This window comes from Gossypium hirsutum, chromosome A05 (assembly GCF_007990345.1).
Source record: "Gossypium hirsutum isolate 1008001.06 chromosome A05, Gossypium_hirsutum_v2.1, whole genome shotgun sequence".
Taxonomy (NCBI): Eukaryota; Viridiplantae; Streptophyta; class Magnoliopsida; order Malvales; family Malvaceae; genus Gossypium; species Gossypium hirsutum.
The window spans coordinates 14,445,061-14,464,966 of NC_053428.1; the positions used below are offsets into that span (position 1 = coordinate 14,445,061).

The window sequence follows — 19,906 nt, forward strand, 5'->3', positions numbered from 1 at the left end:
TGCTTTCGTCTTTTGATCTCTCAATCAAGATAAATCTACAAAAATAATTGGAAAGTTAGGATTTTTATTCTGAAATATACCCCATTGATTAATTTTGGCTTGTGGCTACATTTATTTGTAATTCCAATCAAACGGGAGCCTCTTCAAATCGAAGACGAAGAAGAGAAAGAGGAAAACATATTCAAAAAGAAAAATAATTGATAGGCTATAGCTTTAAAAAGTAAAAATAAAATCAAGATTTTACTGCTTTCTAAGTTTTGTAAACACCAAAGCTTCTTTAGTTTAATGTTCTCAAAGAATAAAAATTATCAAGAAAGCTAATTCAAATACGAAATTGCCTGATCTTGCCCTTGGTTTTTAAGATTTTGTCATTGAATAAGACAAAACAGTGAAGGCTTCATAGTAATCTCAATTTTATTTTTTCATTCTTGACCGAAAAGTATAAGCGAAGACAAAAAGAAACTGATAGGGGAAGCGAATTACTGGGACCAATTCTCAATTTTATTTAACCCGTAAAAGATTAGCAAAGAAATCGAGAAATCCGTACGTATTTGGCTCGATGCAGTTTGAGATTTGTAATATTTGATTTGATTTCTATATAAAACTTGTTTTATTCAAATAAAATTAAATGAAAAACATTTATATTTAATGAAATAACTATACACAAATAGTCAAATACATATATTTTATAGTATTGAATTTAATCAATTATATTGGCTTATGACTCAAATTATTTTAGATATGTAATGACTCAATTATAACTAATTAAAGTTAGCAATTAACTAAAAGAAATGACGCAACAAAACATTAAGTATATGAATGATTTATATATTAGCTTTCATTCTAATAACTTTTCATTTTCCAGAAGATTTCTTGGTCAGCATCCGAGGTGGTTAAGAATTCTAGTTGCTGGGCGAGACAATATGAATCACGAATGGGAACAAACAAAAAGGTGCAACACAGGTTGGCTACTACAAATATTTCAGATACCTCTTGGGTTTTTCTCTCCACGGATGGAGCAGTGGTCAGAGATTCTGGATATGCTGCTACAGGAGGTGTGGCTAGAGACCATGACGGAAACTGGATTATAGGTTACTCTTGTTTTTTAGGAGTTTGTTCTCCTTTTGAAGCTGAAGTCTGGGCCATCCTGGATGGAATACTCATTTTGCTTAATAAGAGATACAAAAAAATCTCTATCTTGACGGATAATCTTGAAGTGGCTCAAGTCTTGTTTTCACCTGTTTTGGAGGACGCGGAGATTACTGTTCTTAGAAGAACTCAGCACATTATGCGAGAGGAAGGAATATGAGAGATTAAACACATCCCAAGAATTCAGAATCTGGTGGCAGATCGCCTTGCTAAACTCAGCCTGAGTTGGAAATCAAGCTTACAAGTTTTTGATGAAGCTCCCAAGGAAGTTGTTGATCTTTTATAGGAGGATAAAAAACATAGTTGGTTTATGTAGTTGAATTTGCTTTTTGTCTTTTTTATCAAAAAAAAAATTAATTATTTAATTCATTTGATAAATGTATAAATGAATCTAGAGTATTTATTATGATTATTATAATAAAAAATCAAGAATCGCAATATTAAATTTTTTTGGCTCAAAACAAGGTGACAATTTTTTTTGACAAAGCCTAAATTTTCTAAAAACCTCTAAATTTGATTTCAAGTATTTCAATTTTTATCCCATGTAATTTTGGTTTCAATTTTAAAAGTTAAAAATCGAATGGAACGATTCAATTCAATTTTTGTTTAAAAACCGAATTGAATTCACCCAAACTATAGCTAAAGTGGGGAGAAGGGCATATATAATATTTTCTCTAGATATTACTCCAACATTAGATTCTTTTAATTTTTATAATTCTTATTAAGGAAAGTATCATTATCATTCTTTTTTCTTTTGGTATCATTCATGTCTATTTTACGATATATATTCGGGATACATGGCTGACCCTTCCAATAATGTCGTCTTCAAGGTGCAAACATGTGTCTCCCCTTCAGAATGCAATGTGCATTATCACTGCATACAGTACTTGTTGATAAGTTTATATCGTTCTTTTAACCATACCTATGGTTACCTAAAAGTTTCGATAGACACTAAAAGTTATCTAATTTTATAAATATTATTGATGGGATTTTGATTGCTTGGAAAAAAGTATGAGTATCATCTATCAAGGGTTGATGGACCCTCTCAACAAGTTTGATATTAGACTCGACATATTTGTGTTTAATTTTACCTCTAGGTCTTGACTTTGCAAAGGGAGAACGCCTTCACTTACAATTTCACCCATTTAGACAATTTTTAATTTTGGTGAGTGAAGGTGTTTTCCATGTGTGAACTTTACGACTCTCGATGAAAGCGGAAGACAAAATCCAAAGATAAAGTCGAACATAAACACTTCAACTTCAATACTATACCTATTCAAGAGATCCATCAACCTTTGACAGACAATACTCTACATGCAATCAAAATTCCTTCAACAAATAAGTTTAAATAACTATCACATGTTCCATCTAAATCCTTTGAAGTCCACCGCTTATCCCGAAATTTCTTTTGGTTGTTTGGCTTTTCAAGTAGTAATCTTTCAAATACATGGCCGTACGATATGGTAGGAATCACTCGTTGTTGTGTGATGGACAACCAAAAGGGGGCTTGATATTGAGACCGCATGTTATCATTTTCATACCCCGTTGGCGTTACAATATGACATTAAGCTCTCAATCATTTTCATTGTCTGATTTATCCTCTTTAACATTGAGTTTCTAAAAATTCTAACCTTCAAAGTCGGTTCTTAAACACAAAGAAAGTATTAGATGCTTGGACGTGCAGTACACTACATTTCTTAGATAAACAAAAGAGATTTTAACGATGAAATTAGAATTTTAAATTTACTAAATATATTTTTTTTTAACATATGAACTGATTAGTTAAACTCCTAATATATAAATCATGATCTTGAAAAATAGATTAAATATCTTAGAGTAACTTTTAAGTCATCCATATCTTGAACATTATCGATTATGAAGATTATTGTATTATATTTTATGTCCAATATTTTGAAGTAGAATCGCTAGGATAATAAAATTTTGGATGTTTAGGCCAAGAACAAAATAATGAGTTTGTCCAGAGGTCCCCCCATCTGATAACAATCTATGCGAAAAAACATGAAGTTTGCAATGCACAACGGTAGCATTCAAGCTGAAAGGTGATGACATTAATGCCAAAATAAAGATGGCGATGGAAAGTGGGTAATGGGACCATATCCCTTTGGAGTTTAGTGTGTATCATGTTCTAGCTTTCGAATGAGGTTGTATACCGAAATCAATTCCAGACGCTCCCGGAGGACATGGGACAAACAAGGATGAAAACGATGCCCCAAAATTGAAAAGCAAGTGGGAATTAGATTGGTTTCTTAATTAGGATTAAATACCCTTTTCGCTCTCCCTTTGCTTTTGTTGTTTCTTAATTCCTTGTAAACAGAACGGAAGAATAATTGAGAAACTGAAAGAATTTCGGTTTGGGAGTTTTGTTCCTTTTTATTGTCTCTTTCCAACTGCTCCTTGCAAAAATACTCCCATCTTCATAAAAATATCTTCAGTTGTGGGGCAATTGAGCGCTAGGAGCCTTGATTCCGTCATATGGAGATGTTAGGATTATGTCAAATCAGGTTGGGCTATTTTGGATAAAATTTTAGATATATTTTTGGAATTATTTTAGATTAAGATATTTTAAATTTGGATATTTTGACTTAATTTAATTTTATAGTTGTTTGAATATATATTTACAAATGTAGTAGTGATTGCATTGTATTTTACTAACACAGTATCATTAACTTGTTTGATATCCAATGTCAAATAGAAGTTAAACATTTTAAAACCTAGATATTTTCAATCAAACTTTTTTAATCATTACAAATGTCATTTAAATATTGAATAAAAATTTTAATCACAGCTCGAAACAAGTCTTGATATGTTTTAAGCAACTTTATTGCATGTATATACTTTCATTTTTTTCAAAAGGCTTTACTATATAATATCTTTTTGTTAATTAATTTGTTAATTGCGAAACTGGATTTATATCTTTTAAAAGAAAAACCAAAGATGGTATATTAGTGGAGGAGTGTAGCTAGGTTATTTACAAGGATAACTCAACATAGAAAGTTTTTGCTATTTGCATTTAATTTCATGTCATTTCATGCAAGTTGCTTTAAACTTGTCCTGCAGGTTCACCATGTTAAGGTCATTCCCAACCCAAAGTCCATCCGTAATAATTAAGTTGCTGAATTTAAGACTTTCTTCCCCACGGGATGCATTTAATGACAGTTTACTATTGAGTGGCATCCTCAACCATCTACAAAATTTTGGCAATTTGTATGACATGTTCCAAACTTTAATTATCCTTTCAACTTGGTTGGTTGGATTTATTAGAGAAAACCTTCTGTAATTCGAGCTGATATATGAACAATTCTGCTTAAAATAATTGATTAATATTTAGTTGGAATTGCTTTTTGTCCTGGAGAATCTACTTTGGTGAAGCAACAAATTAAAGGACGAGAAAAAGAAAGGGAGGGAAGGACGACCCTATTCTATTCTGTCTTATAGAGGGAAGATATGAAGGGTGATATTTCATTGAGACACTGACCGATTTATCTTTATTAGCTTCTGACACCGACCATCCACCAAGTGGCTTCATAATTTGGAGACAATTGTTCCATCTCATGAAGTGATGCTTGGACTCAATAATGGCTCTCCACTCCATTCAATATTAATCACCAAAATGAAGAGTAAATTCTGGTTGTGTTTTTATCAGTATTGCTTAATTTTTCATGGAAGGAAGAGATTTGTAAATGTTTGAAGAAAAATCCCAACTTTATGCTCGGCTACAAGGGACTCAATGATGCTTTTCAATGTCGAATTTGCCGACCACAAACTACTCTGGATATGGCCTTCATGTTTCTTATTGGATTATCCAAGTATAATCCATGAATGTTCAGGGATGAGATTACAAGTATGATGACAAATATAATTTCAGAAGATATTACAAGTATAATTTCAATTAAAGTATAACTATAAATAAAACGTACCCAATCAATTAGATTTGGACTTAAGTTAATATAAAGCACAATAAAATGAAAACTGAAATATACTTTTAAGTTTTTATTATAAAAACTTAAAATAAATAAATAAATAACCACACATGATATTGCCTGATGGGAATCGAATTTAAAGTTCAACACTTGTGAATCCTACAAACACTTGGTTGGCTTGACAATGATGAGATATTAGGTAGGTTTTTTTCATAATTGTAAAAGTAGATAAGGGTCAAAAGGGGTCCTCCATTTTCTCCTGATATCCAGGTAGCAACTCTTGAGATTTATGACAGATGAAAGAGATTTCAACTCTTCTAGCTAGAAAATCAAAGATTAAAAGGAAATTAATGTGTAGAAGGAATCCATGAATTAGGTATGAATGTTTCGTTTTAACAAATGAAAAATCAAAGCCAACATTTTCAGGTTAACTCAAAAGATAGTCAAAAGATGAGAATTAGACAAATATAGGTTCCTAAAGAGGGAGATTCTTCATCTCAAAGCATAGGCACCTTCCATGACCACACAAAATGGACACTACCAAAAGAAAAGGATATATATATATAATCCTTACTTTGCTGTAAGATATTATTTTCTTGATTATTTATGGTGGAATGCAATGAGAAATTTAATTAGTGAGTTTAATAGAGTTACGCAATTAACCTAAATTTAGAGTTTTGCACGTTATTTCTTGAAATACACTTGTGTACCATATTCTATGCTTCCTTAGATTTGCTTTCTTGGTTAAGTAGCGGAGGGAAGATGCATGAACCATAGCATTTTATTTCTAATTGCAGTGGGAAACACATCTTAGTCTAATGATTTTGCCTTTTTATTTGAAAGCGATACTTAAATCTCGGAAGAAGTAGGTCAATGGAAAGTATCAAAGGGTAGGTCTTAATGCCTGAAAATGAACTCCACAGTCAAATTCATTATGCATTATTTTTATTTTAGAAATTGAATCCACCTTTTTCTTCTTCACTTTATTGGTAAAAAGGAGATTTGGAAGTTTTGAGATTTGTCCTTTTAATCATTTTTAATATTGGATTATGGTTAATTTATCCCTTTCATATATTACAATGTTTTTAATACGTTTACATTATAAAAATTTTGACATACGGGAAAGAAAGAAAGTAAGCATTTGTATAAGGAAAAAATTACAACATAAATCTCTCAACTTTTTTTAATGTTTTCATAATAAGTTTTTTCAATTTGTTTATATTCAATAATTTAATTTACAATTTTACATAATAAGTCACTGTAAATTTTAAAACTAATTAAAAAAGTCTTTTTAAGTTTATCACTATTTTTACAAATTAAATACACTATTAAAATTGAAATGGATATAATGTCACAACAAATTATTTAGTGGTAACAATATTTAAATTTAATTTAATCTAATATCAATTGTCATGTTTTAATTTTATAATAATATTATTAATGAAACGTTAAAAATTTTATAAAAAAATTAAAGAAATAATTAGATGTGATTTAATTAATACATACGATAAAGAAAACTAGTATATATATGTGTGTGTCTAAAAAATTTATTGGCGTGGTAATATTTGAAGGATGCTAAACTAAATATTTATTTTAGAAAAAATAATAACAATTCAAAATCTGAAAGGGTTTGTCTAAAAATATTAGGGTAAAAATAAACTTGGGTAAAAAAAAAGCTAGATTAAAATATAAATCAAGTTTGATCTAAACATTTAAGGATTGAGAAAGGTTCAGCCTGGGTCATTTTCTAATTGTCTAATATTTTATGCAATTTATTACAGAAAAATTAAACCTATTATTAATGTAAACAATAAAAAATGTAAATTTTAAATTAAAATAATATAAAAAATTTTAAAAAAAAATACATGCGATTTTAAAATATCTCAACGACTACCTATTTTCATCATTTTTTTTATGTTATAAATTTATAATTGCTTGACTATTGATGCACATTTTCCTTAAAAAGAAAAACCTACCGTTTAAAATATTTTCTTATTTCCGTTGAAATGTCAAAAGTTATGGTTAATTTGGTGATCCTGCCAATATCAAAGGTGCTTATTGTTGTAGTATCTAACACAATGTTCTTTTTCCTTCTATATCTCTATTATTGTATTCATTATATTTTTAAAATTATCAAAGTAAATATTTATTATTAGGGATGAAATTGTTTTATTATTTTTAAAATATTTATTTTATGTTAGTATCCATGCTTTGTGGTTAAATTTAAATAAAAAATATAGAAATAATTTATTACCATTGTGTCTGCAAATAGATTTAATTGAAGCTGGAGAGCCATATATAAATATATATATATATATATATTTGGTGAAAAAAGCCATCAAAATTTACGTAGGGGTCATCATCATAGTGAAGTAAAAGGAAATGTATTAGAAAACAAGTCAAATTTATGTTTGAGTTGTAACTATATATGCTGTGGAAAATGTAATTTGTATGGTAATATTCCACTATCTTTTTTCTTTTTTTCCTTCAACCACCGCATTTTAAAAGAGTTTTTTCTTTTCAATGCTTTCGTATAAATAAAGTTGCGTTTGTTTCACTGGAAATAACTTTCGAAAAATAATTTTGAAAAATTTAATTGATTTTTTTTAAATTAATGTTTTCTGGTATTTAGATGATTTTGTGTAAAATATTTTTTCGTTGTTTGACAATTTTTTTTGAAATCATTTTCTAAAAATTGTTCTTAGTAAAAGAAACACAACAGAAGTATATTTGTTACAAAATATTATAGTAACATTTCATTTTAACAAATCGAAATTTATTTTATAACAAAATAATTTATAATAAATATCATATATGAACTTAATAACAAAAAAAATAATAATTAAAACTTAACTTAAATTACATATATTTCATATATGGGAGTAGATGGTGATATATTAGAGTTGAAAGGGATAAATGAAACTAAGAATGAATTAAACAAATGTTGAAATTGATATAATTAAAATAATTATTAAATATTTATAAATTGTGATATATATTTATTATTAAAATGTTAATATAAATATTTTTAAATAATATATTAAAAATAACCTTTAAATTTTAAAATTATTATTTTCAATATTTATTATTAAAATAAAACTTTACTATTAAATAATTATTTATATCTATTGTATTAATAATTTATTAAATTTTTACATATAAATAATTAAATATGTATGTTAAATAATATTGAACAATATAATATTTGATATCAATATTTTAATATTTTAAAAAATTAAAATAAAAAATTATATTTATAATATATGATTCAAGTTAATTTTTATATAAAAATAAAATTACTAAAAAATAAATGACTTACACTTTTCAAAAAAGTGAATCAGTTTACAAGAAAACGAGCTAATTTTCCATTGACATACAATTCATTTTTCGTTGATTAAGTTGTTTTTCACGAGACAAACATAGAAAAATGTAAAAAAAATAATTTTTGTAAATAATTTTCCATGAAACAAACACATCTTAAATTTGGATATAACCACTTAAGAGACCCGTGAAAGGTAATAATATTTTATTTTAGAAATAAAATGCGATGGCATGTTAATTGTCAAGTGTTTGTTGATTCGCCAGAAATTGGATAAGGAAAATATTTTGTATGTTAAATTAGGGTTTGGCCAGTAAAATCTATTACTGAGATTTGATGAGATTGTGCCATTGTTGAAACTCTAGCATATATTAAAAGCTCAAATAACACGAAAAAAGCCTTTTCATATAAAGTATGAATCTCAATTAGTTGCACAAGATTTTAAAATCTCATAATTGTCAACAGAACCAAAATATAATTAATAAAATTATTTAAATTTCTTATTACTTTACCAATAGTTAATTATTTTTATAAAATCATTATATTCTTTTTATTTCTTTCACTCATATATATAATGGATATATATCATATACTTAATTAAAACACGAAAAATATTATATGAAAAATTCAACAATATTCTCACAAAAGGATACGACTATTTATGTTTATGAATAATAATGATAACAAACGATGGCGACGAGGATGATGGCCCATGTTCCACTCCAATTAGAGCGATTTTGATGACATTCCACGGTTATTTTCTTCCCTTGTTCTTTAAGAAAGTTGAGTGCATGGTAACATGTTCGTTTATTATTGTTCCTGGCTATAGTGGCCTAGTAACCAAGTGGAAAATTTTCTCCCTACAAACTAGGTTAAGAAATTGCGGGCAATTTGAAGTTTGAATCAAGGAACATAGTTTTGTTGGTTCATACATTACATTAAACAGGACTAGTTTTCGTTTTGCAATGTGATGAAGCCATTTTGGTTAATGTGTAATAAAGAACAACTTCCGCTATTAGAAAGGATGAATGGATCAATTAGTTTAATTTTAGGGGAAGTAGTTTGTCAATGAAGGTTTGAGAAAATGTTAAGTTGATCCACGCCCATCCCTAGCATAAGCATGGTAACTAAATGTGTTCAATTAAAGAAACTTATTCTCAAAAACAAATATTGTCTAAATGCATGGAGAATCCGTTTGAGCCGATTGCAGTGATTTAAGCATGGAATATGAACCAAGAAAATCAAAGTATTTAGGCATAATCTGAATTGGGTAAATGTGCAAGCAGGGCAGAGAGAGAGAGAGGGCCCAAAGGTGATATTGAAAGGGGTTATCTGAATCATAGACATATTTCCAGGAATGTCATAGTGATAAAAGGCCCATTACAAAATCCAATGTTTTTTACTCCAAACCTTAAAAGGGGAGTTGCAGCCCATATGTAATTCCAGCTGCTTCCTTGACTTTTGAGTTCTGGCCAATGATTGACTTTTAGCCTGGCTGGCTAGGCTAAGTGGAACTCTGCGCCTTGGCGAAATTTCCCGGACGTAATACTAACAGAAGGAAAATTTTGACATGTATCTGGAGACTAAGATAAGAAGATTTTTAAAAGTTATGTAGGAAAGTTTCATGTAGCTGTGAACCCCTTTCTTTCTCGTCCTTTTCCTCTTTTCGTACCGTACTTGTGCGCTACTTGTGGAACTTGAGAACCAAGCAAGTTTGTGGCAGCCACCCTGTATACATTTCTTCCATCCACCAAAAAATCCCCAGTTTAACTTCGCAATGTCACTAATTTTCCTTCATTTCAAACCATCTATCCAATTCCAATATGATGTTAACCTCCACATTTTGCTCATGGGAATAACAAGGAACATGTCAACTACCTTCCCAAGTAATTTTCCACTTTATTTGAAGAATCAATTTATATCTAGATTAATAACTTTATAGGATAAACAATAGGCTGGAATGTGAATAGGAAGCTAACAAAATAATTTTGAGGGAAACTTCTTGGGGCTTTGCTTTGAATGCATGTATAGTCCCCCCGCACCCCCAGGATTTGCTTCAATCTTTTTCAGTAAGAAAGACTTAATATTTTCTGTGCCCGAAACGTCTTGCCATCTTGGTATTTCCCATTAACCTTTCTTTGTCGAGCCTACAAACATCACGTCCCTATCGGAATAACTAGAATCTTTGGGAAACAATAAAGCTACCTTAATATAGCTTAAATTCAACTCTTTACCTTTGTTTCCACTTCTAGAACCAGTTAAATAGGGTAAAAACTAAAAACTTGTCTTCTTTTTTTTCCTTCCAGCGTATTAATTAAGGAGGCAATAAAACATGGGTTACCAACCAAAGTTGTAATAATTGGATTATGTCATCGTTAATCTCCAAGGGTTCCTGTTTCCTTAACGTCGGGTTTTATACCAAAATAATACAAAAAATAAATAATTACGGAAATTTTACTATTTTTAGATTAATTATTTTCTACCCTAAAATTAGGCGTGATAAACTAAAATATTCTTAATATGAAACTGTAGAAAAAAAAAAAAGGCTTAAGGTGCCACCAGATATGCCCTGAGCACAACTAGCAAATCATTGCCGAAAACCGCTCTCGCTGCAGATTCTTAGAAACCAGGTGCCAGGGTAGCCTATCTGGAACTATTGGCCAAGTTGTTTATTAGTTCGACAATGAAAGGACAAGGGTTCAGTTTATTTGACGTAAGAGTTTTTTTTCTGAAGCAATTTGATATAAGAATCTTCAAGTACCAAAAATAGAAGGTTATGGTTCTCTTTATTAAATATGTCAAAATTTACAGAGCTAGATCTTATAAAATGGTTTAGTTTAAATGAAAAAAATTGAACTGTTTTTTATTATTTCAATACTCTACTGACCATTGGTCAAATATTCAATCATTGAATCCTTGGTCTTTGTTAATAGATGTTGCCTAAGCTTGGATGCCAATGATTATAAGCATAACATATATATTATATGATTTATAGGACCCTAAACAACCATAACTATACAAGGAAAAAAGGAAGACGACTTTGCACAATTTCTTCTTTGCGTGGTTTGACTAAGACTTGGTAATTTCACCTTTCCCTGCAGATCTTGGCTTACAAACTAAAGGCGTTCTGCTTTGACTGCATATATACAGTCAACTCAACTTGCCGAACCCTATACCTTTTGCGGTTCGTGTATCTGTCCTCCTCCCCCTTTCCTTTTCCCTATATAATCCCTGCAACCCTCATTATTACAAGTTGCAGTTTAGATCTAAAACCGTACGTAAGCATATTTTCAAGCGAAGAATTATTAGCAGTATTAGTTCCGATTCGTTTAAGCTTTTTTCCTTTTTGTTTTTTTGCCGATGGCTGCAAAGGGTATGTCTCATGAAAATGTTAAAGTTGTTCTGATTGGTACTCAGTACGTTGAAACAGACCCCGTCAGCTTCAAATCTGTAGTTCAAAGGCTTACAGGCAAGGATTGTTGCGTTTCATGGATCGAGGAGAGTTCATTTTCCGGTATTAAAACCGAAACAAAAGTCCATGGGAAGGTTGCAGCTGAAAGGCCATGTGGCACCGCTACTGTAGGCGTCGGCACTGGTGGTGTTCCCTTGTTAACCAAGGCTTTTTCTTTCAAAGACTTGGATAGAATGATCATGGAAGCGCCACCAATGGACGAGTTTAAGTGGTTGTGGGATGACTAACTTGTGCTCGGATACATGTTTATCTCTGTGTATATATATTCTGAATTTTTTACAGAATTTATTAAGCTTCGTTATTTTTCTAAAAGAATGATTCTTTTCTTTTAAAAAATAAAAAAAGTTAAATGTTTCATTTATATTTTAATTTGATTTCAAAGTTTAATTTAAATATTAAATTAAAAAAATTGAATATCAAAATAAATATTGAACCAAAAATAGTATATTAATCTAATAAAAAAATCATCTTCTTTTCTAAATAAAAGTAATTTATATTAAAGGTTATGTCGACTGAGATTGTAGAAATGAGTGGCGGTTCAAGACTCCACGCCTCGTATGAGCAAATACTTGGTGGCTTTTGTTCTCGTTTCTTCAAGCAACAAATCTCCTTCGTACAATAACCCGGCAAAGAAAAGTACTCTTTTAGGTTTGGATAGCTATGAATAAAATGTAAATATATAAATTACATTAAAAAAAACTAAATATATATCAAAATTAAAATAATTAAAATATATTAAAATTTATAAAATACAAATGATTACAAGTAGTATAGAATTGAGTTAACTTGTACATTAGATACAATCGATGGGTGAATATTTGAAGTGCAGATAAAGGATTGTATGAAATAAAAAATATTGTCATTTTTTAATAATTTAATATCACATTAGTAATTTTATCTTGAATTTCAAGATTTTCATTTGAATTTGATTTTTTCAAGATAAAAAATCTTGAAATTCAGGATGAAAATTTTGATTGTTATTAAATTATAGAAAAAGGGATACAGATGACGTGACGTCACTGTTTCATACAATTATTTCTCGTGAAGTGTAATGTAGATATTTCTATTTGCAAGTATTCTAATGCCACAACCTTTGTTGCCATTTTTTGGGATGGTAACCGTCGTTTCGTTAAGGGGATGACAAGTTTTTCATTGATTCTTATGGAACACCACACAGCTAAAATTTTTTCGATTCTAGAAGCTTGTCTTAGCTAAAACCATTGCATTTTGATAAAGTTATTATTCATTCCGATGTTTGGAGGTTATTAATGCTTTTATGAAGCCTAATGCAAACATTTAGAATTTGACTTATTAATTCAAGATTGTTTATTGTTAAAATTTGATTTCACTTATATGTTCTTTTGAACAGTCGAGATGTCAAAAAGTGACACATTTTATGGTTAGGATAACCTTATTACATGCAAACTATGATGATTGGAATATCATTCCTTCTGGTCTTATTTCTATTTTGGATGATAATATTTTTACTACTAATATCAATGATTCTAAAGGATATAAGAAGGGGTGTAATGGGTAAATCTATTAGTTGGGTTCTTAGTTGTTCTTCGTTGTCTTTGATTTTTATTTTGGTTGTTATTTTTGTCCTTTAATAAAAGTTTTATGTTTAAAAAATTATTTAAATAAATAAAATATTAAATATGATGATTATATATAAAACTAAACCATAACAAAAATATAATATGAGTACACACATTGACAAAATCAAAATTTAATCGGAAAAAGGAACCAATGGATCAATTCGCCCAAGTCATAGACTTTTAGCATGAGATTTCAATCTTACATCCACAATCCCTTTTGTATTGTCAAACTAGAGTTTTTTTTTTCTTGTAAAAGAAATAACCAAAAAAAAATAAAAAATAAAAAATATTTATATTTATATATTTTATGAATTTAAACAAAATTATTTTTATTCAATAAATAATAATTTTAAATTAAATATAAAAAGCCATATATATATAATAAACAATACCTTTTTCAAAACGATGAAGGTAAGGTAGGGGTGCAGGCTTCCGATAAAAGATTTGTACAACTATAAAATGATAACCCAAAAAATTATATTTCCTAAAGAGGGATAAGCCCAAAAATTCAAGGCATTTTGGGCCATTAACATTCATTTTTGGTTAAGGAAGAGGCTAACCATATGAGATGGACCTACTAATTTTGGGCTACTCTAAGTTATAAAAAAAAAAGTTTATCACAGAGTAAAAATTCTGTAATTTTAATTAAAATCAAATAAAGAATAATGAAATCCGAGGAATCAGAACTGAGGATTCCTTCTCCTATCATGTGTGTCAACCGTCAAGAATCCTATAAAATATTGTGCTCATTTATTCAATTACAACCCTCAAAAAAAAAAAATAGTGCTTCCGAAAGAATCATCAGTTTTATTCATAAAATTCTGGATACCACTAATTAATAACGTGACGCACGACTTCCTATTAAATTAAGCTGGGAAATAGGGTGGTTGTGGATATTTATTTTGTATTAAAAATTTATCAATCTGGGGTAAGAATAACATCATGACGGCAAAATAAGGACAAAGAGTCTTTGATCATCATTTTGAAACTTTTAATTCCCCAAATCAAATTTAAAATCAGTTTCATTTTTCTTTTTGTAATATGTATGTGTATTGGCTGATTCTACTTGCATGCCAAGTATAAAAAGCTCCGACCCTAAATAACTGGTACTTAACCAATAACCATTCTTGCTTTTCATTTCTTTTGACAAGTGGCTTATCTTATCACAATAACCATCATCCACATCTGAAATTAGATATACATTAGCTGTCTCCTTTCTTTTCTCAAAGTAAAATCGATTTAACAGTCCCCTACCCACACTCTCTGTAAACCAAATAATACCTGATGTTTGGTATCATTGGAAATAAGCTTGTTTCTGGGCAAACATATTCATGTGTAAATACTGTTCATCCAACCCTTTCGTGCACTGAACCTTAAATATCCATTTTCCATGTAACGATGGCTCCTTTTCTAATACCAAAATGTCTTTATCAAAAGTATGTTTCTTTGGTAATCTTCTTTATGATACATACAAAATCCCCTTTGGATATGCAATTAAGAAAAGAAAAGATGGCATTGACCAGCTAATAAGTTAAAAGAGTATACATGGGAGAGGGGGCAGGGGGCTGCTTTTTTTTTTTTTTCCAATTTATTGATTTATACTATAAATCAGTGGAAAATAGAGATCATGAAACAATAATATCTTTCTTTTCTTTTGGCGCTCTACTTTTTCATGGATGGAATCGATGGTTTATTAAAGCACGGAAAATGATATATATATATGTGAAGATTCTACAAACATATCCATAGACAACTGATGAAAATGTGGAGTCCTTTTAATCAAAGGTCACTTTTTAACATCAACCTTCTCTTTTACCAGTCAGATCACATGCAAAGCTTGGGGTTATACCACATGCCCATGCAACTTCTCTCTCTCTCTCTTTGCTCAACATCATACATACATTTTCTCTCACACACATATCTAAATGTCTCTGTTAAAGAGGTGAAGTTTGAATGCGTTTTAAACAAGTTTTAAAAAGTTATCAATGTTGTATTTTCTAATTTCTATACGTATGCTCCCTGTTGAATGGAAGAATAAGACATTGACAAAAGGATGTGCTTTTGTATGTAAGTAATTATTATTCGATGGATCCAGTGTATAATGAAAATTTTAAACTCCTAATATTAGAGTATGTACTTAGAGATGGACCAAAAAGGTGGGTAAGGGTAAGGGCTTCTCTAAAATAGAAAAATATCACATTGGTCCATTATATTTTATAAATTATAAATTAATAAATAGTTAATTTATTAATTTTTTAGAACTATAAAAATATAAGTTAATATAATGATGGAGTTTTATTTGAAATATATTAAAAAGTAAATTTTATACTATTACATTTGTTTAAATGTTTTATGATCACAGTATAATTTATACGAAAACTTTCTAAACCCACACTATTAGATAGATTTTGGGTTTAATATAGTAGTTGTAGTAGCAGATTTTTTTAATGTATAAAAGTTAATAAAGCCCTCCTTTTAACCTTCTCCGTCACTAACCACTAACTACAAATTTCAACCCCATTATCTAAAAGTACAAAAATATAATTAATATCATTCATAAATGGTGTATGCACTAATGAATACATCATCTAAATTTTAAAAATAAATTTACTATAGAATTATATAAGATCAAAGCATTAAATATAATCAAGAGATATATGTACTTTCTTTCTTTCTTTTTTTTTTGCTTAATTTTATTATCAAAACTAGGTAATTAAGATCTTGAAGCAAAATCTAAATAAGCTGCTGACATCACGTAGAGAATAGAATCATGGCACCAACATCATCTATCGTTATTAGTGAGGAGACAAAACCAGCGAAGATGAGGTCTCAACCCACCCTTCAGTCACTTAGATATCCCAAAGTTAAGCTTTAACTATAGCTGAGTGTTGCATTAATGCAAGCTTAACAATACATGCATGAACTTAGAGAACTAATACGTGCTTTTAAAATTGACTGCTGAATTGATTAGTTTGATTGTTTGGGCTAATTAAGCCGCCTTGGTTGATCAAATCCATCACATACATGAACACGAGGAATAAAAAAGAGAGCGTCAAAGTTCCAACAATGTAGCTCACTTGAAAGGGTTTATTTGTAGTTGTTCGTTATACGTCGTTTTAAACGACAGAATACGTAATATAATAATGAAATGGCGAGCAAGTCATCATGGATGTACGTCCTCCCCGTTTACATGTGAACTAGATAAATCACAAAAGGAAAAGTGGTGGTGGCAGCAGCAGGTAGGTTTCGTATGGCAGTTGCAGTTGATGTTTCAATCTTAAGATAGATTTATACCTTTCAACCTCTACACCGCTTTTCTTAGATTCTGCGCCTAACTTCCATTTTAATATCTAACCAAAATCCTAAACTTAATGGATGATGACAAGATTTGACGGGGACTTCAATTCAACAGTCTCTCATGGTGGCTACTTATTTCTACGTCACCATTTACACGGTTATCTTTTGACTATCAAATTTGCCTTCCTGCCTCTAAATCTATTTTTAAAATCTGCTGTCAGCAAAAATGTAACGTGTTTTTCCCTCTCTTTTTTTTATCCAATTTAACTGGACTTAAAATCCATTTATTTAAACTGAATCATCTGAAATTAAAATGTCTTGAATTATTAATTAAATTATAATATCTGAAAATTTTTGAATTAAACACAAATAACTTTAAAAAAAAACAAAAAATAATGTGTTTTATATCAAAATGCAAGATCTTTATTTAAATAAAGAAAGAAAAAGATTGAAAAGAACCATAAGTGAAGATAAGGACACTTATCTTTGGAAATTTCTACGTATACATTCCTTATCCACTCGCCAAACCTTACTTTTCAAATGGTTTTCTTTTTAGCTCAATTTCTTAATTTATGATCTTTTGAAAAAACATTTTTCCCAAACAATTTTTCTTTAAAAAAAAAAAAACACTGTTGTCATGCATCCACACACACCTTGTTTGTCTCCTTCTCAAAAAGCAATGTCACAACTTTATTCAACTTGGCTGTCTCTCCTATTTCCCAACTTTATTTTTACTTGGTTCAAGTTATAAAATTCAAATCCAAAATAAATAGTTGAGTTGGATTTGAATTTTTTTTTCCTGCTTTGAAGGAGAACCGCACCTGTCAATTACCTTATCATTAAAGTGGTGCAGCAGTTAAATTTAAATTCTCCTATGAGAATTCCAATTCAATGTAATACATTTGCGCATTGGTTAATCAACGGAAAAGATTAATTTTGATGAATCACGATTAGACTAAATTAATAACTAAAACAACTTTGAAATTTGTCCTCCCTTTTTTCTTCAATTAAAATAATAATTTAATTAAATAACTAACTCAACTCAAATCAGTAAAGCCAGAAAGATGATTTAAGGGGAGTAGGACTATACACAAACTAAGCAAAGATTTATTACAAAAGACTCACCAAATGTTTTAAAATTTTAATTTTAATGTTGATATTACAAAATTAAAAAGAGACTTTATGAGCCGGCCTCATCTTTGTGCAATCCAAACTTGGTTTCATCCATCCATAAAGAATTTGAGTCTGAAAATATTAACTTTATGGTGATAAAATAAATTGATATATGCATAGGATTATTATGTATTTCAAAATAAAAATATAAGCTTGGAGTAATGACAAGTGTTCAATAAATATAGGAAAATATTAATATATATATATATATATAGACATGTGACAATTTATTAACTCGGCCTATGGTGATGCTAATATATCAAATACTATCTCTTTTTTATTTATTTAATTGGTTGAAAATGAAATAGAGTTATCAAGTTAATAAAATATGGGGAACATATTATTTACACCATGTCCCCTTATAATGGAAAATTTTGTGTTTTAACTCTTTTAAAATTCAAAAAAAATATAAATCAATACATGATTTAACCCCCTAAATTAATAATATTGTGATTTAATTTTTCTAAAAATTATAAAATTTTAAGCATACAATGAAAAAAGTTACATGACCCTCATAGAAAATTTTAATTTAATTTCTAACTCTTTCAAAAAAAAATTTCTTGGTAGGATATCAAAATTCCTAAAGTCTAAACTTTGCTAGCTATTATCAATTTAATTAATCTGTTATATTTTTATTACACTCAAATAAATTTATTTTAAATTTGCGACTAAATACAGTACTCTTTATAATATCTAAATAAACTCTTACTAAGAATTGAATTTTTTTTTTGATATAATAAAAATATAGAGAGTTAAATAAAAGTGAATAGATCAGAAATTGGATGGTAATTTTGGGAAGAAAACAAAAGAAAGTTGATAAATTTTATTTTTGCTGGATAATGCAAATAATGAAGTGAAGAGATTAAATTAAACCATTGATTCCCCATTGGGCACATGCAATGCAAAGGGGAAAAAACATATGTGTAAATTTAACTCAAATGGAGGGTTGCAGTTTTGTTGGTTAAAATGAGTCATAAAATCAGCCTTTGTTGTCCTTTTACAGAAAAAGTGATTGACCCTCATTAGATAAACCTAAGCCCTAAAAGGTTTTGGAATCTTGAGGGCTAGAGTTTTTACTTTTTATAGATCAAAGCTAGAATATCTGTCATCACCATTTCATTAAGGATAATATACTAGAAAACCTTAAAACTTATGCTTTTTTTTAAATTAAATAAATTTCTAATCTATAATTTTTATTTATGAAAATTATTAATTTTATTCAAACTCAAGTTATCTTAAAAATTTTGAAAAATAGGTTTCAAGATGAGGTTTGAAAATCATTGATTTTAATATTAAAGTAAAAACATTTTAAAATTTTAAATTAATTTATATTTTATGATTATAATAATTTAATAATAATAATAAATTAATATTTTTATAAAATAAAACGAAATAATAATTTAAAATTTCTTGTGAATGCTTATATATTTATAATACACTTAATTAATCTTTTAAAAATTTTAATGACCGTTTAAGATTTTATGTTAATTTTGAAATTGTATAGAATTTTTATTGCTTCATTAAAATTCAAAATAATTTTACTTTAATATTAAAATCAACAACTTTAAGGAATAAAAATAATAGAATAAATCTTATTTAACTTAAAAAGTAATTTAAAAAATTGATTAAATAAAGTGGAGAAGTTTAAAAGGTTCTAAAATATAAAAGAAAAGTTATGTTGTTGAGATCCTCCAATGTCTTAACCCAACAAGTAAAAGTTTTGGTAATTTTATTCATATTATTTAACATAATAAATGAAAATATGATTACATACAATAATATTAAGATGCTATAATTTGTTTAAGAAAAATTTAAAAATGGGAAAGTAGTCGTAGTAGTACTTTTAAGCACTAGAGGGATTTTGCATCTTTCCTTTTGTCCGAAGAAAGCGGGCGGGGGCAATAGTGTCATAATCCTCCCTTTAAGGAATTGGTAGAAGTTGACGTGTGTTGGAAAC

The 19,906-nt window shown here is 28.8% G+C and overlaps 1 protein-coding gene across 1 annotated transcript; it reads left to right on the forward strand.

Annotated features, from left to right (window-relative positions):
* The first annotated feature begins 11,769 nt into the window (after positions 1-11,769).
* LOC121228861 (VQ motif-containing protein 1) lies at positions 11,770-12,108 on the forward strand. The gene has a single exon (XM_041111870.1). The coding sequence runs from the start codon at positions 11,770-11,772 to the stop codon at positions 12,106-12,108; it is 339 nt and encodes a 112-aa protein (XP_040967804.1).
* Positions 12,109-19,906: the final 7,798 nt, after the last annotated feature.